General features: G+C 37.2%; 1 protein-coding gene and 2 long non-coding RNA genes across 4 annotated transcripts in view; 2 read left to right on the plus strand and 1 right to left on the minus strand.

Moving 5' to 3' along the window:
* The first annotated feature begins 969 nt into the window (after positions 1-969).
* Positions 970-24,998, plus strand: part of hsd17b12b (hydroxysteroid (17-beta) dehydrogenase 12b) — a 64,619-nt gene continuing 40,590 nt past the window's right edge. The window contains exon 1 of one of the 2 annotated variants that reach the window (XM_067437443.1): positions 970-1,102. In XM_067437443.1, coding sequence (XP_067293544.1) covers positions 985-1,102 — 118 coding nt within the window. In that variant the 5' untranslated portion in view covers positions 970-984. Of the gene's footprint in view, positions 1,103-20,663; positions 20,980-24,998 lie in introns of those variants that run through there. The other variant, XM_067437442.1, reaches the window with a different exon arrangement.
* LOC137083824 (uncharacterized) lies at positions 4,309-5,812 on the plus strand. The gene is made up of 2 exons (XR_010906613.1): positions 4,309-4,622; positions 4,930-5,812. It is a non-coding gene; the product is annotated as an uncharacterized lncRNA (long non-coding RNA).
* Positions 8,776-9,776, minus strand: LOC137083830 (uncharacterized). The gene is made up of 3 exons (XR_010906618.1): positions 9,528-9,776; positions 9,326-9,413; positions 8,776-9,212 (listed from the first exon to the last, which is right to left on the minus strand). It is a non-coding gene; the product is annotated as an uncharacterized lncRNA (long non-coding RNA).

The following is a 24,998-nucleotide window of genomic DNA, read 5'->3' on the forward strand; positions in this document are numbered from 1 at the left end:
TGATTGCAGACCATTTTTAACATTGGCAGAATAGGTCGATGCTATACTTTATGCAATTCGGCGTTTGACCACAAGGTGGCTGTGAAGCCTCATGCCATTCGATAAACAGACATACAGACGTACATAGGCTATTTTTGCGTGCTATAATACCATTAAAAAATCGCTTTATATTTATTCATGACAAAGAATTGCTATAAAAATATCAATAATGTCGAAGTTTAAGAGTATGCCTAATAATACTAGATCAAGATGTAGGATAACCATGATACCAGAATATTTAAGCTCCTTGCTACTATAAAAATAGTACCAGCCACACGCTAGCAGTTGGGCTTGCACCTTCGATAGATTTTGCTTGACACTTCAGTAGTAACACCGAGTCTAGTTGAGTGCCACACTTTTAGAAGAGCCCCCATCTACAACCCATCCCAATCAAACCCGTTTTACCCAGGGCCCCGCCCCCTCTCTTTGTCAGCTGAATTAATTTGATACTATTTTTAAATTTCTGCGTTTCCCAGGGAAACCTAATGACGTCAATGCGGGTCAATAGCACAGTGATAGGCTGCTGGCGGGGAAAGCTGTGCTCTCCACCAACAGAAATGACACTGCTGTATCTAAGAAGCCCTGGTGTCCAGTCAATTAAGCATACGGAGCATGTATATAAAAATATAAAGCACGAGGAAACACAGTCTGCTTTATTACACAAAATACTAAAATCGTGTAGCCTATTGTGTTAGCAAAACTACGTAAATTCTTACAATGAATGCGAAGATCTACGCAGATCATCGTGTTCTGTCTGTGCAAAACTAGTTTCTGGGATGCCAGCCCTCCTTTAACTTCTCAGCAATCAAGTTCAACCCACCTTTAAATACACTTGGAATGCTTCTACTTTCTCTAAGCTATGTATTTCTCTTCATTCATTCATTCATTCATTAAAAAAAAAAAAAAAAAAAAAAAAAAAAAACCGAGCGAGCTCATTCACGCACTATGGTCTCACTATGGTCTCCAAATGCACGCGCACGTCCGTGCACTCCGTATAGCCTCGATTCCTCTCAGAACCCTGCGAACATCACTTTTCACCTCGATGAACGAGAACATGCATATGGTGAGTGATATTTCTTTCCGTTTAAGTTCTTAACTCATTCTGAACTTTAGGGGGTTTATTTCACTTCAGATCGGGTTTTTGAAGTGATCAGGAATTTAACTGCAGATGTTGCTTGAGGAGCCGATTGCTTGAGGTTGGATTACATGCGTTAAGAATATAAACAGTTCAGATTAAACTAGATGCTACTTTTTTGTTTGTGTTCAGGATTACAGAAGAGCACGCTTCACTTTGTATGAGTCTTTCTAATAACTTTTTCATTCATCTCGATACTTGGCAGAGTTATAATAGTAGCAGATTCGTCCTTGATATTATGCGTCCCTTCACAACTTTAAATCCATACTGCGATGTCCTCAAAGCGTGTTGTTCTCATTGTTGCCGAGTGGTCACGATTCGCGCTGTTGTAACATTTATGAATCGCACTGATATAGTTACGTTAAAAAATAGAGAAAGAAAACCAAACAAACAAACATACAAACCAAAAAAAAAAAAAAAAAAAAAAAAACCCGGATGAAATAGGCTATTTTTTTTTTCATGTCAGTCGTGTTCATGTTTTACTCCTCTTAACTGAGCCTGTTCTGCTACAACTTAAGTCTATGCAACCTGACTATGCAACCTGTCTAGACCGTGCTAGCTGTGTCCTGCTGCACCCCCGAAAGAAAAGAGGGTCAATTTGTTTCCTCGGATGAAATGAGCGGGTGGCGGGTGGCAGGTTCAGCACCACGGACAGCGACTACACGACTCAATGAAGGCCTCGATGCGAGCGCGAGCGCGTGCGTCAGACTACATTTGACACGGAAAAACAGTATGCAATAACAAGTCTATTGATGCATAAACACAAAGCACCTATGGAAGCATATTTGTATAGGATTTTAACCAGTGATCACCTGGCGAATCTTTACCCTGCGTTTCTATTTATTTATAAGGACTAGTCTTTTGCGTGTTCGTAAAAAAATATTTACGATAAACCGAGGCTACAACAGGCTAAATCGTGGCTTTTTGCAGCACAGCCGTGAACAGATGGACGTAGGTTAGGGCTTGCATAAGGCCTAGATCCAGATTTTACTGGCAACGTCTGCTCGTCTTTGCATCATCATCATCACCATCAGCCAATGGCACGACCATTATATGACTGTTTGTGTCAGGTTTTGTTGTATGTAGTCTGGTTTGTAGGCTACTATGCGACATTGAGAAGGCTAATATTAGAAAGAGTCGTTTTTGTCCTTGGTCTTGGTCCTCCTGTTTTCAAGAAAGAGTTTAATCAGTGTGTCCGTTCTTGCTCATATGGCAGCATTGGCGTGTTTATGTGGTTGATGAGCTTGTGTGTGTAAAAACTGCCCCTGCTATAAATAATTTTTTACAGTTTTGCCTTGAGCATTTGTCATACTATCGCCTTAAACGATAAACCAGCCACTGAATACAGCAGTAATATTTTTCATTAAGGCATCGGCAAAAGGAGGAGAATATGAACGTGACGTCAATGCAACTGACGCAGCTTTGGATGAAGGGGGAAACAGAAAATACTTATTTTCCATACATACATACATACATACATACATAGTATTTATGAGTTATAATTAAGTACGAGTTTGTCTATGATTCTATCTGTTATTAAATATCGTTTTGATGCAGAAAATTTTGGCTTATCGGTGGCTCACATCAGTTCAACAGCCTGTCAAAAAAAGAGAAAACCCCGCATCCATTCAAATAAAAGTACAAATCATGATTAGTCCTTTCTAAAGGATGCCATGTCTCCATAACCGAGCGTCACGACCGCGTTAGAGAGTAGATGTGAACGCGCATGTCACGGTGATCACGTACAATTCCTCTGAGGAGCATTTGTGAGTGCTTTTTTCTCCAAGTGCTCTAAAAATAGTAACAGCTTGATCCAGAAATAGACAGGGGTATCACCCTCATATGCAGCCATCGTTTTGAGGCATAAAAAACACACCAGGGCGGCACGTTATGTACTCGATGTGTCCTTGAGATATTTCCGCGTGTTATTGAACGTTTCATTCAGTGCTGACACGTGTATTTCTCACATCGAGGGCTCCCTCCACCGGCGAGACCTCTCGCTCTCCCGGTGACCTCATTTCTGCCTTTAAATGTATATCTGGACAGTTCTGTATATTAACTTAATTGAGCACGCGGAGGTTTAGTTATCGCACGTATCATGTCAGGGAATCACCCTGTCTGCATTCAGTGAATGAAGACGGAGGGGGATCTCATTGGAGCTTATTTTAATCACGAAAAAAAGGTTACCTTTGATGAACTCTCTATACAACATACAACATTTTATTATTATCATTCGTGGCCGATATCGCACGACGAAGCCTGGGTTATGCACAGGAGCTGTCCGCCGCGATGGGTGCTGAAATTTCAGTCACACTTCTGCTAGCGTCCAGTCCTTACAGAAACCAATAAAAGACGATTCATTCAAGACCTTTACCAATGAATAAAACATTCCATGATCTCCGTCATGTGAAAATTGTTGTACGTGGCAGTGCGTTTTCTGGTCCACACACTGGACGATATTGCTTTTCAGCATATAATCATTTCCTTAATAATTCAGAATATCACATACGTTTAGTAATTCACACCTTGCACGGGGACCCTGAGGTATAGTCTGGGAAACCTGCTGTAAACACCACCCTAATCCAGCCTAAGAAGCTGATTGAGATGGTCCCTCATCCTGAGCAAAAGCCAAAACCATGGGATCCATCTAACAAGAACCTTTGATAAACCATAGCACCTCAAGATCACTTTTTTTTTTAAAGGAATATGTGGAGTAGCCACAGCTTCAAATCTCATAAGCAACGCTTATCCGGTTTGTTTATAGACCAAATGCGTGGTCTTGGTAAATCCAGCTCGTCAGACTACACTTGTAGCTGTACAATTTCGGTCATACACATGGTTTATGTTCATCACTTCAAAGACCAATCAATTCTTCACATTTGCCAAACGTTTGAGCCCAGCTCTCCTTGGTAATTCATTTTTTGGCGTGCGGTTTCATCGGAAACAGCACAGATTGGCGAGTCGTGACTGCTAAAGTGAGTAATGCGCGTCGGCTGCGTCAGTAGGGGCAAAGCGCTGGGTGCCGGAGACAGATGGAGGGAATCGTGACTGACTGGAAACTTCCACAAATGAAACCACAACCTCATCATGTCTCCGCTATCTGTTAAGACTGGACTTAAATGTTAGGGTCTCGCTGTTCTCACTGTCACTCTCAGTCCTGACCTTGGAATCCGGAGGCAATTCTACATTCAGAAAAAAAGCGAGTCTGTGGTTAGAGAGTTTATGTGCGCGTGTGCATGTGTGCTCGTGCTTGTGAGGACGAGGTTTTTATGTGTGTGTGTGTGTGTGTGTGTGTGTGTGCGCGCGCGCGTGAGATGTGTGTGGGGTATCCAAATATAGCCAGGCTCAGAGAATGATGTTCATTATTTTATGAGACAAGGAAAAGAGGAAGCTTTGGTGACTACAGACCTAGTGAAAGCTTGTACACAAGGATCTTGAGGAATTTATGGTAAGTGTCCAGCTGGATCATTTTGATATTTATCAGCGGTGGTGGTGCTTATAGTTAGATGCATTTTGTATTTGAATGGATAATTCCAGATGCTTTGAGTTAATATTCTCAGATTAACACCCGGTCAACAACCGAAACCCGTATAATATAACACTTCCATTATCAGAGATATGCATAGGAACGACAGGATAACACCTTCGGATTAAGAAAACGCGCTTTGCAAAGGCAACAATGAAGCAAATTTGTTAAATGCATTTCGCACACCGGTGGAGATTTAGTTTTCTATATTTTTCCTTTTTTCAAAAAGGGGGGTCCCTGTGTGAGAAGAGCACGGATTGGTCGAATGACGAGTTATCGTATGCTCCAATGAAATCCTTCACTGCTCTCTATTTACTGTGAGCTGGAGCGCAGTAATTCCCCTCCTTCAACAGATCTATCGACTGACAGGAGTAGATCAGCTTTTTCCTTAACCACATCACGAACAGGAGAATATGTACAGTATGGCCATAGGAACGGCACCAGAGCACGGATAAAACGACGGTGCGCGGGCTCGGATAGGAAGGGAGTCGTACATCATAGCGGATCCTGTGCATTTCTCCGCGAATGTGTAGAATTGGAGTCTACTGCACACGGTCCGGCCATTGGCTACAACAACATGGACTGTCAGTAATTATGGACCAAGCCTGCAACTCAGATGCCACATTCAAAGCGTATGGAAAAGTCTTTCACGAATCTTTTTGCGGTCTGGGCTTGCTGTTCTCAACTATCAATGGGAAGCCCTTACCCCAAAAAGCATTTGCGGAGGGCACACACAGCGAATGATAGAAGAAAGCTCTCTCTTACTTCTGCTCCTCTTGGACTATATCATAGGCTACTCATTGTCAGAATGGCACACGTTGCCATTCTCATGAGTTATTATGTGATTTTTTTGAAAGACTGGAAACAAAATCCTCGGTCTATTTTCCTTCATTTTTTTCAAGCCTAAGTCTGGCACACCCTTTCAGTATCAAGTGACTCCAACCGCGCCTAATCAATTTAACATGTGATTTAATTCTGAATTTTAAGAGTATAAGGGTTGGGGACTGTATGTTTACTAACTCATTTAAACGACGGGATGCTTGACGGGTTTACTATGTGAATAAACAACTGAATTAAAGCGCAAATGCAATAAAAACAATATTACATCTGGATCGTGACATCTTATTTGGAGTTTTGCAGAGACGCAGCTGACGCGCGCGCAGGTGCTGTTGCATACAGCTCGTGGAACATCAAGTGTGTTTGCAGAGTTACCATTCAATTTCTAAACACGACTCGTGGCTCTCCAATGAGTTTTCATGGAAATGTAGTCAACAGTAAACGTTGTAGGGACTGGACGGACCGATCATTGAATAAGCCCGTGATAAATTCACTTAAAACACGTGTTTGGTGCTCAGCTGCTCACTACAAGAACATGTCAAAATCTTTGTTTAGAATAAAAACGTTAAGCTACCAGTGTCACGTGCCCTTACCTGTGCTCAAAAATGTTGCTCAGAAAATACAAGGCTTGTTCACACTTACCTTAACAAGTTATAGACAGATTCATTGTATACAACATAAACTAATCTTCATAAGGGAGCATTTATAATCCGTTCAAACTTCTCAACATTAGATGTATCCACATTTCACCAGGCAGCACACATACTCTCTTAATTGACTTAAGAAAAAAAAACCTGAATCATTTTATCATCATCATCATCATCATCATCATCATCATCATCATCATCATCATCATCATCATCATCATGACATGGTATGCGACTTGTGCACAGCATCTGATAATGTAATGTGCTACTCTAAAGATGCAAAACAAAAAGAGCAGTTAACCACTACAGTATTATTACGTTTTAAAAGCAAGTTTTACGCTGTCCTTCATTATGCTATGAAATATGATTACGCATTTTTAAAAACACTGGATAATAGGGGATCTTGCTTGTGAGAATATTTGTTTTATTGTTTCAAAACATGCAATGTAATGCTTGATGTCGTGATAGTTTCGTGAAGGCTCATATACACTTGGACTCTGTCCCTTAGCTTTTACGATTACAGTAAAGCAATTGTCTAATGGACTCAACATTATGAGGTTTTCAAAAAAGAAAAATAATTATTTGATATATACAAATTAGTCATAAGTGTGTATGCGTGTGTAGGTGCTGACAGTATTTTCCTTAATTCTTTTTTTAGTCTCTATTTTCATAGTCAACTGAAATGCCCTAACAAAAGTTTGTTATGATGGAATTATGTTCAAGGCTTCTCACTAGTTTCAGGGCTTCATGCATTTCATTTTCCAGTCTCGTCCTCTAATCAAGCAAACACTACACATCAAAACAGTTCACTTTGTCTTGTAAAGTATGGCATTTTAAATAAAAATAATGTATAACATCAATGCATGTTAATATGTGTGCAGGTTATTCCAGCCAAAGGGTCTGAGCTAAAACAGCGAAGCAGACACACACACACACACACACACACACGCATGGGACTTTCCTATCCCCCTAAACTGCCCCTAAACTTACCCATCACAGGAAACATTCTGCATTTTTAAATTTTCAACAACAACAAAAAAAACATTTAGTATGCTTATAAATCAATTTACCTGGATCTATAAACCTGAGATCAATATAAACCTGAGATCACCTACACTGTGGGGACCAACCAGCAGTTCTCAGGTTTATATTACATTGTGTAATATAAAGAAGTATATACACACACACACACACACACACACACACACACACACACACACACACACACACACACACACACACAGACACTGCATGAAAAAAGGTGTATCCGGACCCGTATACTCCTGTATACACTGCTGAAATTCGGAAGAATCCGGGAGTATACTGGCCGGATAGGTCAAATTCCATAGATCGGTATATATCCGTATATATCCGGAATGATACCAAATCGGATGTATGTTGTGGCCGTATACTTCCATGCTACAGCCATTTGTTGCCATGGCAAGTAATCCCATCAGGTTTTTTCAGGAGACATTTTCACACCTCTGAGCAGCTTTGCCTCCCATCCCCTATTGGCCTTTCAACTCAAACTGGATTGGTTGTTCTTTTAAAACCACTCCCAAAACCCAAACTGCTATTGGAGGACAGGGCACATTGAAAACCCAGTAAAGTGATTTTATTGGTTACTTTTAAAACTTAGCCCACCCAAGGCCTTATAGTTTAGTGATTTGATTGGTTATAGGTCAGCTATGCAGATACTGTTCATACACCATAAACCCCACCCCCCTCTCCCCCCAAAGGAAAAATACACACAAAAAACAATTTAGGAAAATATGGAATATTTATTAAGGTACATAAAACATTACCAAGAGCATTTTAAACAAGCAAAAGAATAGAATGGAGAAACAAAAACAAGTGAACAAAATGTATTTAAAAGGGATGAAAATGTAAAGAACAACAAAAATACAAAAATAAAAGGCATTTAAAAGGAACAAATAAACAATATAAATATAACTATATAAAATAAACATAAGTTAAAATGAAAGGCTAAAAAAGGCATGAAAAATAAAATTAACACAACATATTTAAAAGTTGGCGATATAAAGAAATAAATACACAGTGTATCTAAAAATGTAACATTATAAAATGAGACAATGCAAAAATGTAAACATTATAAAATTAGAACCAGAATGTTAAAAAAAGGTTATATAATATACATAAATGTTCTAAGTAAAAAATAAAAATAAGTAAAAAAAAACAATAAAAAAAACTCCCAAAGAGCATTGTAAACATATATTATAAAATGAATGGGGGAAAAAAAAGTGAGCAAATTCTATTTAAAGGACTGCGATGTAAAGAAATAAAAGAAAAAAAATGCATATAATATATGTTCTAAGTAAACAATATATATAAGTGGAAACATTTCCAAAGAGCATTGTAAAAATACATTAAAATGATGCACTGATGATGTGACGTGTAGCATGGGTCAGCCTCTTGTCTGGTTCGTAGCACTTGGGAGAGCGCAGACAACCGTGGTTCTGTTTGGTGGAGACCTCACCATCCACACTGGCCTTCCATCAACAACAGCATCATCTTTATCAGACATCTGCTCTATTGTTGCAGTCTCTCACAGGTCTCTTTCTGCGTTAGCTTGTACAACCCTGGACCTGGTCTCCAGCAACTGCAAAACATGACAGTAATTTAACCACTAAAACACAGACTGTGTTTACATGTGCAACAATAATGCAACTATGTATTCTAAGAGTACGGTCTTAATCGCAGGAAGATGCTCACATGACAAGCAGAACTCTTCACTCCAGTTTACATGTGATTTGCATTATTCACTAATGAGTATGGTTATGTCACACTCAGATTTGATCAAAGTATTGGGTTTAATGTTTAAGTTTAATCACAATATGGACAAAATCATATCTCCTAAAGAGAAAATAAATGCTTAGCAAGTTTCTAAACTTACCCTTCACTTTGACGGTTCTTTGCCATGTTCTTCATAGTGTGTCTTTTTTTGGGCCTTTTCAGGTTGAGCCACAGAATACTTCCTCCGTGGTGTCTCAATATGTCTTGCAACCTGCTAAATAAATCATGAATAATTGTAATACCAATAAAAGTAAGCAAAACAAAGCACACATGGTAAATATTAATATAAAATTACTTTAAAAAAAATAATACAATCTTTAAGATTACCTTTTACACATTCAGGGTCAACATCTGTAAAAGTTGTACTTAATTCTTCAAAGGAAAATGGTCAAAGCGAGGTTGTGTGATGACTATTCTGGGGGAAAAAGTTGCAGTTATAATTAATGAAATTCAGTTTTGGCATTTCAAATCCATATGACGTTAGTAGTAGGTTAACCTAACATTTACAGTATACAATAAGCAGTCTTACCCAGTTTGTGGATCGTATTTGTGTGGGCTGTTCTCTGAATTGGGTTTCACACAAAGGCACCTTACAGATTCCTGTAAAGTTTGAAATTAAAATGCGTTTAAACGGATTCACAATCTGCAAGAACCACAATATTTTCAAGTTTGAATAAGATGGCCATCAAAGTAACCGATGGAGACAAAACACATAACGTTATCAGGCTAACGTTAATTGTAAGCCAACTTTGGTTTACAGGCACATTATATAACAATAACTGAACTTACCTCACGTTATGTGCCCTTTTAAATCTTTTCACAATGTTGTTAGGCTCTTCCTGTAAGTTAGTCCGTGCTGCTCATACTTTTGCTCGAGAGAATAAAGACGATGGAGAGCCTCTTGGAGAAGATCAGCCCGTTCATGCTGTGCAGATATTAAAGTAGTAAGCTGACGAGATATAGCATTCTGGCCGGAGATCAGCTGCTTCATCAAGGCATTCAAAGTAACTGGGCTTGAGCTTGAGGCTGCTTGTCCTCCTTTGTTCAGTGGAGTAGAAAAACTAAGGTTCCTTTTACTCTCCATATTAAATCTGTCGAAAATGATCGATTCCAAATCTCAACCAAACACCACAAAAAAAAACAACTCTCCGTTCTCTGTACTTCCGGAAACAATGCGGAGGTTTCAACTTTCGCGCGCATGAAACAATACACTACTATTGGGTGCGCCTCCGTCCCCACCTGTATTGTGAGTGGTTGATTTCAAACCTCAAACCGCCCCCTCTTTGGCGCGTGTTGTTTGCTTGCTAATCCCCACTCAAACCACGCCCTCGGTATGACGCGTCGCAGGTGTATCTTTAATTTGGTGAAAAAATATAATGCCGGACATAATTATCTATCAACATGGAAGGACAACCACCTGTTGATAATAATAATACGAGAAAGAGAGCTCGGCGGTTTTGCCACCACTGCAACGAGAATGTTTCACATGCATATTTTTATCTTCACAAAAAAAAAGTTTTTTTTTCACAATGGAGCGATTACAGCTGAGACAAATCACAACACAGAGCTGGAAGTGAGTGCATGTGATGAACTTCATCCAGACGAAATGAGACCTGTGGACTGGGATGATGCTGGTATTCATTTTGGTAAGTTACTGAACATTTTTTTTTAATGTAAAACCAAATGACAAGTAAAATAAGATTAGTGATCATCAGCAGTTGGTTATATTTACTGATGTCGTGCAACATTACACTGATGTTTATGATCTGCTTTGGTTAGAGTTGACACAATAGTGATTTGCTTAATTGTTTTTTCCAGTATAGGCATAAGTCTTGTTAATACATTGTAACTTTTATTTATTACAAATTTGGTCATAGCTGTATTTGCTGAACATTTAAATCATGATGGGCCATTCATAACAATAACTAAAGTTATTTGGATAAACTATTACGAATGGCCCATTAACATTTCTATGGCCCATCATGACCTGTACACTGTACTGTAAAGTGCATGATATGTGATTCTAAGGGATTTTAGTAAAAAGCTGATAACTTTAAGATAATGCTAGACAAATGCATAGCTCCAGCCATTAACCAATTGGTGTTGTGATGTTCCACTGTTTAAACTAAATCTTTGTATTTAGCTTGTGTATGTAAATTTGTGTAGCTAAAATCGTTGTATTGTTCTTTAATTGTTACAGAGGACATTGGAGACCAAGAGCAAGTTGATTTCTGCATATTTGAAGAAACCAAGCATTTACATGAGAACCAAGATTCGGCAGATCTTCTTGATTTATCCATCACTGAAGGCAAGGCTCCTTACATTTAAATTGATGCACACAGACAGATGTGTATTGTTACACTTCTATTAATTTTTTTTCAAATGTCTTTTTTTTTTGAAGAAGAAGAACGCAATGAGCTGCTCAGGCTTTCCTTGGAGCTCAGTGAAACGTCTTCAGATGATGACAGTGACCATGAAGAGCAACACGTCTTTACAGATGGTCAGCACAGTGAACATTTGGATTTTAAAGATGACAAACCTGAAGAAGATAATGACAATAGAGACAGCTCTGCTTTATTACTTGTAAAGCTATTAGCAATAATGCTTTTAACCTGGCAAGCATTGTTCAACATTTCAGACAATGCCATCTTTGCACTGCTGCTATGCCTCAGACAAATGATGGCTCATTGGAAATATTCTCAGTGTTGATTGGTGTCTCCTGGGTTTGCCACTGTGGCCTTTGGCTTACTCAGTTGGGGACACTAAATTTATGATCAACGTTATTCAACTAAATATACAAATAAAATAAATTAATTAGGTCTTATTTAATTCTATAAACTATAATATTGATCTGCCAACATTGTTGACCCTACAGCCAACTAAAATTTTGTTGCAATACCAGTACGACAACTTCACTGAATATGCTGTCTGTCCAAAAAGATGATAAGCTTCAATGGCAAGGAATATCTGTACCCCAAACTAACCTATTGTTACTAGAAAGTAACTCAGTCATTAGAGACCTTGGTAAAAAAAGACCTGGGTTTTTTAAAAAGAGAGGCGTGGAGAGAAATACAAATTCTTGGACGAACCAGTCCTCGACCCAAATGCAGAGCTGCGTGCTGGAGTCATTAAGAGATTTCTTATAATCAGTGTTAAAAACTAACACGCGTCCTATACGCCATGTTGTTGCAAAGGTTTCGTGGTTGCACCCTCATCCAGACAGATGTTTCTTTGGGAACCCTCTGGAGGTGTGGCACACAGACTGATTGTGCAGCAGCGTTCCTACCTGTGGAACGTATTGCAGGGAGATGTGTACTAAGTACATACATTGTGCAGTTAAGTCAAACAAAAGAAAAGGTATCAGCCATAATTCCCATTTGCACAATGTTTGAGATTTAGCCCCATGCGATTTCCAACGACCTTCTTTTTATTCCTTTAATTTTATTTTGAGCATATCTGGGTTTTTTTGTGTGTTTTTAAAGCCATGTTTTCATTATTTCATATTAATGTACATTCCTTTTTATTAAATGTTATTGTTATTAACTGCATTTTGTAAAACTTAACAATAAATGTGGGTTGTTCTAAAATGGTTGGTTAATTTTCCTTTAATTGTTCCATTCAATTTCTTAATTTAAAGTTTTTGTGACTATATCTTAGGGGTGTTTATTTTGTAGTGTTTTTATAAAAACTTTGATTAAGAGTCATAAAATCCTGAAGTCCTCCCCTGCCACCCCTCCCTCTGAGAACAGCCAACACCTTAGTGTCATTAACATATGAAAGGCCTTCTTCACACCTAACAGTCACCAGTCCTAGCACCCAGCAGTGTTTCAGCTGTATATTTCCGTGAAATTTCACGGATGCCTGTATATGTCCGCATATGTGAGGTTTCCGGGTGTATCTTGAAATATACTGTTCCGTGTTACTCTGATCCGCTTTTTCCCACATACGTCCGGTAAACCTCAAATTACACAGGAGTTTACCATGCCCGGATAATCCCGTATTCCAGGGTTTTCATGCAGTGAGAGGGATGGGTATCTAAATCAACAGATCAGGAGAGCCCATGCCTAAATAACAGATGCCAGGCACGTGAATAATGGTATTTGTGTGTTTTCTCAAATGCTTGTTATCATGTCATTGATTTGATAGCTACTGGACATACTATGTAACATTTATGGATTGTTTTTCCTTTTTGAATGTAAGCAGGCGCACTGGTTGCATATTTCGTTTAAATTACAGTTCTGTAAGCTTTTGGAATTGTTCAATTTTATGCTTTTAAACTCAAACGATCTAATGTTGATTCCCATCCTCTGACTCTGTTTAAGGGGTGATGCGCTCATATCGTAACCACTCTGAATCACATGTACAAACAGTGGATTGTTATTTTGTATTAATTCATAAATGAGAAAATAAATGTTTACAAATACAAGAGATGTTTTCATTCTCGTTCATTTTTTTGCAGTGTGGTAAAACATCTGGATGGTCAAACTGATTGGTTTGTTTTGGTAAACACACCACACATAAGGTTCAACGCAGATGAATCTCATGTTGTGATATCCAGCCCAGCTAAACCCATTTTACAAACGGTTGTGAACTACTATCAAGTCTTTCAAAGTGTTTTATAAAATAATTTAGTCATTTCAGAAGCAATGTTATAGTTGTTTGCATGTGTCAGTGCGTATTTGCCTTTCTTTGTTAAAGCTATAAAATCTGCAAAGTAAATTATTAATCATGCACGAAGCAAAGCAGTATATTCTCTGATAATTTTCTAGTATTGCTTATCAAAACAATGTGATTTGTCCTTATTTGTCTTAAAGATTCAGATTATGCGTGATTTATATAAAAAAAAAAAGATATGAAATGCCTTGGGTACACATTTAGAATTGTTAATGGACATGCTTATGATATACAGTAGTGGCCAAAAGTGATGCCCAGAAGGGATATTTGCTTTTAATGACCATACAAGCTCAACTGAACCAGCAGTATATATATATATATATATATATATATATATATATATATATATATATATATATATATATATATATATATGATAAATACGACATGAATAGAAAGCTTATACACTTTACACATGCACAAATTTAGCACCACGTCCACGTCTTTTGCACCACGTCCAAAGGCTGCAAACTTATCCGATTTTATAGAAACACTTTTCAATTATATTTCATTAGTTAAATAGTTAACAAGATTCAGCATTTATTAATCTTAGTTCATTTGATTTTAACATTTCTAAATACATTATTTTAACCAAAAGTTGTATTTGTTAACATTATGCACTGTAAACTAACATAAACTAACAATGAACAGCTATATTTTTTTGTATTAACTTTGTATTAACAAAGATTAATAAATACTATAGCTCATTGTTAGTTAACCTTAGTTAATACATTAACACATGTAAAAAAAAAGAGACCTTATTGCAAAGTGTTGCTGGTTTTAAACAACATAAATGCAAATTAGTTTCAAATAAACCTGTTTTTATATTAAATAAACACTTTCTAATATAGTAGATGTTATGTAGACAGTTTATTTTCATGTTTTGAATTTGATTTCCTTTCCAGCTGCATATTTTTTGCATTAAGCATTTCAGTCAAAAGCAAAGAGAAGACCTTGCTCTGAAAGCTTGCTTCACCTTAGGTTGACATAACCCAGCATCTGTACACTCATCTCCTATAGGCACAGACAGCCTCAAACATGTTGTATAGCTGAACACATTGTTGAAACTTACCGTTTCATTTTAGGATGCAAAAGGCATACAGTGATACAAAATAATCAGTTATCATTGGTTCTCGCTTGTTTTTACATGTGTTTGTAATTTCTTTGTATGACAGCCTGGTCAAAAATGATGTCCACACAATTTGGCATGTTTCATGCGTCCTCACAAATAAAACAATTGAGTCCAAGCACAACTACACAGTATGCTTACAAAATCTTTAACAAATTTATAATAACATTTAAATAAAGGGTGAAGATGCCAATTTCCTAGGCCTGACATCACTTTTGGCCAATACTGTAAGTTGTATACAACATTTTTTTACTCTTGACATTGTGACCGGTTCAGTACACATCATGGTCACTTGCAAATTCACATTAAAACAAGTGATTTAAAATGAAGCATTTTTCTGGATTACAAACATTCTGGATACTGAGTGAGGAATGCACCTGCCAACAATAATAATAATCACGACTGAGATGTGCAGAGAACTCACTGCATTTTTCTCATGTGCAACTTTAAAGATTATCTTTAAAGATATCTTTATATATGTGACAAAGAATGTGGGTTTAGATCTTACATTAGAAATATGTTTTGTTCACTGGCTGCTTGAAATATGCCGGGTGTTCAGGAAAATCAGAAAAACTCCTAATGTAGACTAGACAATGATAAATATAGTAGAATATTACACTATATTACTGCAAATGTTTAACTCTCATTTGGACAGTTAAACACTGTGGTTGCAGTGCTCCAAATGGTAGTAAAAGGAGAGAACTCTGCATCAGTACACACCAGTCGTTTCTGTCTGCTATTTTATAGATTTTTACATTTTAAATTATAAATCTATATATTTCCAAAGCTACAGCATCTTACAAACAATAATGTTCTTTGAATGTTGTAACCTGATAATAAAGAGACTTTGAGTCTTTACAATGACATTTTGCCTTCTTTTTAGTAGGCACTGAAATCTAAATCTAAAAATTATAATAACAACATTTCACCAAACATTTTTTGTATGTAACCCATCTTTCCTTTCCACTTTATAATTTGATATTAAATATATCTCTACATAAACTAATTCATTAAAATGAGCTGAATCAAATTAACAACTGAACTGAATTTTACTGAAATACTTACACTATCCGCTGCTAACAACAATGTTCACAAATTACTTTATTTTAATTGATATTTTGTTTAGCTGTTATTGGTGATGTTCCACAAGTGTTATTTTAGTCACTAAGATATAGTTTTATTAATATTTTGAATTGTATTTTTATCATAGTCTTAATAATAGTGCCATGTGTTTTTTTAATATATAGTTTTTATTATTTTGTATTTTAGTTTTAATTATAAAAGTTTTAATTATAAAACTAAAGTTATAATCCTGGTTTCACATGACAAAACATTCAAAACACCCATAGTTTTATATAGACACCTGAGGTCTTGTAGATATAAATAATATAAAGAAAATGTTATAGATTACTGAAAACATTTGTTATGTCTGTTTTCAATTTAAAGTTTTGGTAACACTTTACAATAAGGTTTCATTAGTTAATATTATTTAACATGAACTAAGAATAAACAATACTTTTACTGTGAATAAAGATGAACTAACAATAAATGACTGTATTTTTAGTAACTTACATTAATAAAGATGAATAAATACTGTAACAAATATATTGCTCATTGTTAGTTCATGTTAGTTAATACATTAACTAATGCTAACTACCAAAACCGGTAACACTTTAGGTTACCACATAAGGTTTCATTAGTTATGTATTAAATAACATGAACTAACCATGAGCGGTACATTTTGTTACAGTATTTGTTCATTTTTGTTAACTTTAGTTAATATAAATACAGCTGTCCATGATTTGTTAGTTCACACTGCATTAACTAATGTTAACAAGATTTTAATAAAGTATTAGTAAACGTTTTGTCCTCATAAATCATATAAATATGCACACACAATGGATGTTATAATGTACAAATTGTATCTTCTAACCCTACCCCTAAAGCAACCAATCATATAATTTTTTTTTAGTTTTTTAGTTTTACATTCTTAATTAAAAACACACCCATCAGGCCTAACATTATGACCTAATATTCTGTTGGTCCCCCTTTTGCTGCCAACACAGCCCTAAAACGCGGCATGGACTCCACTAGACCCCCTGAAGGTGTGCTGTGGTATTTGGCACCAAGATGTTAGCAGTAAATCTTTTAAGTCCTGTAATTTGTGAGGTGGGGCCTCCATAGATCAGATTAGTTTGTTCAGCACATCCCACAGATGCTCGATTGGATTGAGATTGGGGAATTTGGAGGCCAAGTCAACACCTCAAACTCGCTGTTGTGCTCCTGAGACCATTCCTGAACCATTTTTGCTTTGTGTCAAGGAGCATTATCCTGCTGAAAGACCACCAGGGAATACTGTTTCCATGAAAGGGTGTACAAGTACTGCAACAATGCTTAGGTAGGTGGTATATGTCAACATAACATCCACATGGATAGCAGGACCCAAGGTTTCCCAGTATAACATTGCCCAAAGCAATGCCTCTACCGGCTTGCCTTCTTCCCAAAGTGCATCCTGGTGCCATGTGTTCCCCAGGTAAGTGACGCACACACACACCCTGCATCCATGTGATGTAAAAGAAAACGTGATTCATCAGACCAGTCCACCTTCTTCCATTGCTCTGTGGTTCAGTTCTGATGCTCACGTGCCCACTGTTGCCACTTTCAGCAGAAAGGGGTCTGGTCCATGCAACCTCATATGTAACAAACGGCAATGCACTGTGTATTCTGACACCTTTTCCTCAGAACCATTATTAACTTATTGAGCAATTTGAGCTACATAAGCTTTTCTGTTTGATCGGACCACACGGTCTAGCCTTCCCTCCCCACGTGCATCAATGAGCCTTGACCACCCGTGTCCCTGTCACCAGTCACCACTGTTCCTTCCTTGGACCACTTTTGACAGATACTGTCCACTACAGACCCAAACAAAACTCCACAAGAGCTGCAGTTTTGGAGATGCTTTGACCCACCCAGTAACAGGTGCCGTGATGAAGAGATAATCAGTGTTATTCACCTCACCTGTCATAATTGTAGTCCTAACCAGTGTAATACAAGTGTAATATGTCATTATACAAATTTGTGTCCTCATAAATCATATAAACAAGAACACACGCACACACACACACACACACACACACACACACACACACACACACACACACACACACACACACACACACACACACACACACACACACACACACACACACACACACACACACACACACACACACACACACACACACACACACAAGGACACGTAAAAACAATTTCCCACTGGACATACCATCCAAATTATATAATATAAAAATGTTAGCTTTTCAATGTTTTCCTCATAAATTATTACTCTCCATTTTGTGTGTAATACTATGAATCTAATACTTTTACTCATTATTTAAATGTCTGTATATTTAAATTAAGTAATTAAACAATTTTAACAGACTAAATGAACATGTGTTTTTTCTTTCTCGGATGCAATATATGCAGTCAGCTTGCCAATACAAACCAAACATTTTCTTATTAATAGCCAGACTCATTTATATGACTCAGTTTTCACTGTGACATATTAAAAATCAAGTCTCAATCAGAACATTCAATGCAGGTATTGATATAAAATGTTAAACAAGTTGTCTTAAAGTATGAGCAATCACAGCTAAACATCAGACACAAGAGAAACATTTTGTCCAATTTTGTAAATGCTAGGGCTGTAACGATACACCAAACCCACGATTCGGTTCGTATCACGATTTTTGACCCACGGTACGATACAAACCTCGATATGGGGGGGACAAAACTGTTTTATTCTGTACAGTATTCTGTAGCCTATTTTGCCGTCAATACCATATATCTGTATGGTCAATAGGCTACTGCCGACATTTTCTTTGCGGTACCAATAGGCAATATATATTTAACATGAAGTATAGGGCCTCCTGTACATCAATACCAACAGAAGCGCCGCGTCAGACACGCTTCTGGTGTGCAAAGAAAGAGAAAACGCCACGCAGCCGCCCCGCGGATGACACGCAACAGAAACGCCACGCTCACACCACTTTGCCAGCCGGTTGGGGCAGCTTCTTGAAACACTTACGGCAAATTGTGTGGGTCTTGTCAACTACACGATTGCCATCCTTGTTCTCCACTGTGTTGCTAAAATGTTGCCATACTGCTGACTTAAAAGTTGGACCTGGACAGGAAGGATAATTCTGGGAGTTGGAAGGGGTGTGTCGCGATTCTGCCTCCTCACATCGCGATACAGGTTCGTGGACCTGCGTATTGCGATTTCGATTTCATATTGCATATCGTTACAGCCCTAGTAAATGCTGATGATTACTTATCGCATTGTAGAAAACATTTGCACCGTCTGTGTGTGTTTTTTGTACCTAAACCCTATAAGAACAAAATTGTTGAAAATCCCTGAACTAGACAAAACATGTTGCAGATGCCCTAATAAATCACTGGTTCAAAAATAAAGCAAAATGTTTCTTTTATATAAAAAAAAATTGTACTTGATTAACCTTATTCTGTAGTAATAATACTAGTTTACGTAAATATAAAAAGTCTATAGTGCTTTCTGATTGAAATGTGTGTTTACGTGTGTGTATACACTGATCTGACATTCATTTTCTATTATCTTTTTTTATGTATAAAGAGTCAGACTTTTATCCATTTATTTTTTTATAATTCTCTGGTTCTCCAGTGCTTTAACCTGCCTACTAATTACAATTTTCTTAATCAGATTTGTCTTTTGTTGTTTGCATGACTTCACACTTTTTCGTGCTGGATGATAAGTAATAGCTACATTAAAAAATAAATCTGGCAGTATGTGAAAAGCAAGATACACTGGAAAAAAAAGAAATATGTACATACCCTGAACTCACGTATGTTTTGCATGAAGCATTCTGTAAAAAAAGAAGAAGAAAAAAAGAAAACTTTTAGAGTTTATTTAAGACATTATAGCAGTTAAAATAAAAACCAAGACAAAAACAATGAAAAACGGACAGCTCTGCCAATTATATATCAGGACAGGAATGTGTAGTAGGTAATGCATATTACATTTATAAGCATATTAAAAATAAGACAGAATAAATGAGCATGAAGAATATCATCTGTACCTATGGGCTTACCGGTACGTTTATATTTCCATAAAATACGTCATAAGTCATTTGTAAAAATATAACTGGAAAAACATTACCTATTTATTTTAATAGCTATAATAGCTAATATTTGTTCCCTTCAATCTCACAAGAGCTTGCTTTATGTGATGTAGGGCCTACTGCAGCTTTAGAACAAGGCAAAGTTGCAAGTTCAGGGAAAAAAACTTGAGTTAAATATTGTTATAATTTAATATATATAATTTCAATATTTCAGCTTTAGCACATACCAATATAAAGTCTTCATTCAGTCGATTCATAAAGTCTAACCAAAGGTTTCACGATTCATAAAAGGGCACTGGTATATTTTCTGTTTTAGATGCCATGTTTTGCATAAAAATTTAAAATATATTAAAAAGTACTGATTAAATACGAAACAGCATTTCAACCTAAACTCCTTTTTAAGGTCTGCTTCCATAATGTACATTTGTTTTAATTGTGTCGGTTTGTTTCATTTTCCCGCAAAAAAAACAACTGACTGTCTGACTCTGTGACTCACACACATGTTGAAATGTATGTAATCGTTCCCGCGACATAATTTTGAGTCCTCTCAGGGACCGTACATATTTTTTTTAACAATGTTTTATTCACACCTGAATCTTCTGCCTTTCTCTCCGAGTCCAAGGTGATAAGCATGAGGTGATGGGCGGTGACGTGCCAATGAGTGGACGAACAGAACTTCCAATCCAATCAGAAAGCAGTCTGCAGATTAACGTAACATACGTAATCAACGCGGAAGCGGATGTGCTTTATTCCAGCACACCAACGAGCCGACAGCGTGTAGCATCTCGGTTATTTGTAATTTGTTGCAGAATTTGTGAAACAGTTGTGATTTGACGTGTGTGAGACACCGAGGCACGTTGACTCTGTTATCATGGAGCTGCTGACAGATGCACTGTTTTGGATCGGTGCTGTCACTGTGGCCTGGGTGTCAGTGAGCACTTTTTGCTCTCTGCTTAACGGGATTCGCGTGTGGATTGTGGGGAATGGAAATTTGATGAGGGCATCCAATCTCGGGAAATGGGCAGGTTGGTACTCAGTACACACACTGCACTGACATTGTTAAATCAACAATTAGCCAGTTAGTTACGGTGTTTCATGATGATAGCCTAACATGTGATGATTCATGTAATTTGATGATTTATTGTGAAGCACTTTATACATCACTTATCAAGAAGATGAATGTCTATTAAGATGACGGCTGAAGCCCAACATTTTTTCTTTTACTAACTTTTACTGACTTCCACTGATCTAATCCGCTTGACGTTTCCGGGTTTTGGGCTGAGATCCGTTGCTTGAATGCTACAGTTCAGTTCCGTCACGGTGTCCCTCCCTTATTATTTGAATAGATCTTGAATGAATATACCTCAAGGTATTTGATTTGCCCTCCAGGAACCACTTATCTCTAAAGAGTGATTGCAGTAGAGAAACGTCACTTATCCTAATAGAGTGCAACAGATGGGTTCCGAAAGTAAAAATCCCTTTATTTTCTTCATAGAAAACAACAATAACTAACTATAAAGACAGACAAACACGAGGTTGTTAAACGGTTGAAAAATGCTTTTGTCGAAGCAATTAGTTTGATTTATTTCAACTCGGGTTGTCCCGCCCTCACGCCACTAAACACGTCATCGGAGAAAAGAGATGGCACTGCAAGAGGGAGGGGATGGGGAAGTTATTTTGATAAATAATGAGGGTGCATGAATTTACAAAATAATGTGCACGGTTAAACCATTTATAATAAATACTGCAATATTCCATAACAAACAAAAATGAAACAATCAATTTTGATTATATTGTGACTTAAAAAATGCTGAAGCGCAAGGTCATACATTAATTAATGGCTTTGGGCCTTAACTGACATGTACTCTGTGACAAAGGGATGTAGGTGATGGTGACCACAACTGTGGGTGGGATCTGGAGTTAACCAATGGACAATGCCTTTGACTTTTTAGCTTAGAAAGTGGAGTGATCCTCACACTTACTGTAGGTTTTGTTTTTTTTGCTATATTGGTAGATCAGACTTTTGACCATGGGCTTATCGTACGTGGAGTTCCAAAGGTCCATCATTCTTGGACCAGTTTAGACTAGTCCCCACCAATACGCTTTGCACTGATTTGGACCTAAGCTCATATCTAATCAAGTGGCTTCTTTTGTCTGTCCTTAATTGGTAAACCATGTTTAAATGGCGTTGGTCCTCCAATGACAAGCACTGAACTGATTCATAACCATTTGAATCTTTATTTGAGGACTAAACACAAACACAGAAGAGAAGACAATGCTGAATAAAGTTGTAGTTTTTGTTGTTTTTGGACTAAAATGTATTTTCGATGCTTCAAGAGATTCTAATTAACCAGATGATGTCACATATGGACTACTTTGGTGATGTTTTTATTACCTTTCTGGACATGGACAGTATAGTGTGCATACACTTAGATACGCTCATGGACTAAATATAAAATATCTTAAACTGTGTTCTGAAGATGAACGGAGGTCTTACGGTGTGGAACAACATTAGGGTGAGTCGTTAAAGCTACACTGTGTGATATTTTCCCCCATCTAGTGGTGAAAAGATATATGACCATCCAGTGAATAATAGTTTCTGTTCCTCTCAATTTCGATTTCGTTTCAACTCCTACGGTGGCCGATTTAGTCATGGCTTCCAGTTCGACCTCGGTGAGTGTTGCTTCAAGTGATGAGGTTACTTTTGAAATCTATTATAATTTGCAGTTATTTAATTTGCCAAATGATCTATGATTAAATTAATCTATGTAAAATGAATAATAGTTTTACGTTTTCGTTATTTTTTACCATTTCATTGCTAACATCAGCTATCAGGTTCCCAGACGAATGCAAGCTAATCTTAGTAAAGGAACTTTTATCAGTGCTATCGTTATTCTGTATATTGTACGACATCACTAGCGTAAGGCAAACAAATTAAAATGCAATTAAAATATTAATCTCATGTTATCCGTCATAGAACACGGATTTATGTTATAAGGTAAACAATACTTTTTCATCATTGACGCGAGGAAAACTATCCTAGACGTCGTTCTTGTGTTATGCACATCACACCATGATATAATTAGCCAAGCAACAATAAAACTTCCAATATACACAAATAGGCTGAATTAATATTACCTGTCGTGAAGAAAGCAGGCAACGTCGGTGTCCTTTTTAAAATCGTTGCTCCTCATGAGCTCTTTCCATCTTGGAAAGGCCACTCCAATATTTACTTTTGTCTTGTTGATTTGCCTGTTGCGTTGCCGTCTTAATTCTCTTTTCCGCTTCCTTGGCGACTGTGATACATATCCCGCAATATTACTAGGTCCCCGACCCGGGTCGAATTCGGTAATCAATTCCGGGACGTGGTTGCTTTCACACAGAAGGCGGCCCGGCAATGTTTCGGGAATATTGCGGGTCCGACGTGCAGTGTGAAAGGGGCTTAAGAGTGATCCTCCATCATCATATAGCAGCCTTAAGCAATCCTCCTCTTCACATTCGACACGGTGCCATCGAGTGTAAAAACGCGAAAAGCGAAGCTTGAATTCACGGGTATGTCCCTCTTTGGCAAATGTACTTTCAAGATGGAGGAGTAACATGGCGACCGCCATCCGAACCCTCAACACTTAAGTATTTTCAATGGTTTATTATAAAATTACGAGAATACAATATTACTTGAAAGAAGTAAATAGCTAAGAATAAACTAAAAAAGTTACACAGTGTAGCTTTAATGACATAAATTTCATTTTTGGGTTAACTAACCTTTAATTGTCGAATTTTGTTGGGGTTGTCCACTGTCATCTTGTTCCGGGTCCGACTCCGGTTCAAATTGATATGGTTGCACAGATGTGTCCTCCATCGCCATTTTTTACCCTCCACTGTTGTCAAGGCAACACTCCTTGTTTTGATAGCCATGGGGTCTGTTGAAAGCTCTATATAAATGCAATCCATTTACAATAAGAAGCCATATCAGATCACAAACGCTCGACTAAAGAAATTTAGTTAAAACATGTTATTAAATGTATTTTGTTACAACACTTCACATTACTAGTTTGTAAAGATGTTTTACATGTGTTGTTTTTTCAAACGCACATTTATAAGTGACTCAAACTTGCAGTGATTTCAGACTGAGCTGCATTTACTACTGATCACAGAGCTGTTCTTCACCGACACACTAGGCATATATTTATTTAATTAAAAATAGCAGCCTTTGTGCTTTCATAATCACATGTAAGCCAAATCGCGATTGTGGTTTGATTTCGATTAATCGTGCAGCCCTAATACAATGTATTATTATTATTAGTGTACATTGCTATATTCTACAATAGAACGGTAATATATTTCTGTGCGTTTTTTGATGGGTTCTTGTGATGACCTTTGAGTTTCTGTGTGTTTATGATATGATGGTAGTTTTTCTCAAATGAAACGGTAAAACGCTGAGGCGGCAGAGGCTGAAACCGAAGCGAGCATTGCGCAAGCTTCAGTGTCTGTGGTAAATGAAAGCGTACATCTGCGCCATTCATTCTCACAGACATGCGGAACATGCAGGATTCATATTTAAATAGCCTTGTCTTTTGTGGCTTAATATTCACATACACTGGTCTATATTGCAATTTGATTTGTGTACTGACCTCCTTTTTATTTGTACATCAAAAAATTTACAAATTTCGTGAAATTCCACATTATACAGTAAATTGCATTTTTTTTTGCATCATGGAAATTATAGGGCCCTATATTAGTTAGTTATATAGTATGTGTATGTTTAAAAAAATATATATATTTTAATGTGTTAACAACGATGCAACATGCTGAGACCCCCTAGTGGACCCTGGCTCCCTGGTTGTATACCACTGATATAGTAAACGTAGCGATATCTTTAGTAAAATAAGACAAGTCAAATCAAAATGCCTTTTCTGTCTTCATAAATATGCCGCCTTTAATCTTCAAATGAGCATCAGCATATTTGAAAATAATATTTTTCAAATATTGTTAAAGTATGAAAGCCAGTAGGTTAGTCCATGCCACTTATGCACTATTTTAAAAC

Source organism: Pseudorasbora parva, chromosome 1, assembly GCF_024679245.1.
Source record: "Pseudorasbora parva isolate DD20220531a chromosome 1, ASM2467924v1, whole genome shotgun sequence".
NCBI lineage: Eukaryota > Metazoa > Chordata > Actinopteri > Cypriniformes > Gobionidae > Pseudorasbora > Pseudorasbora parva.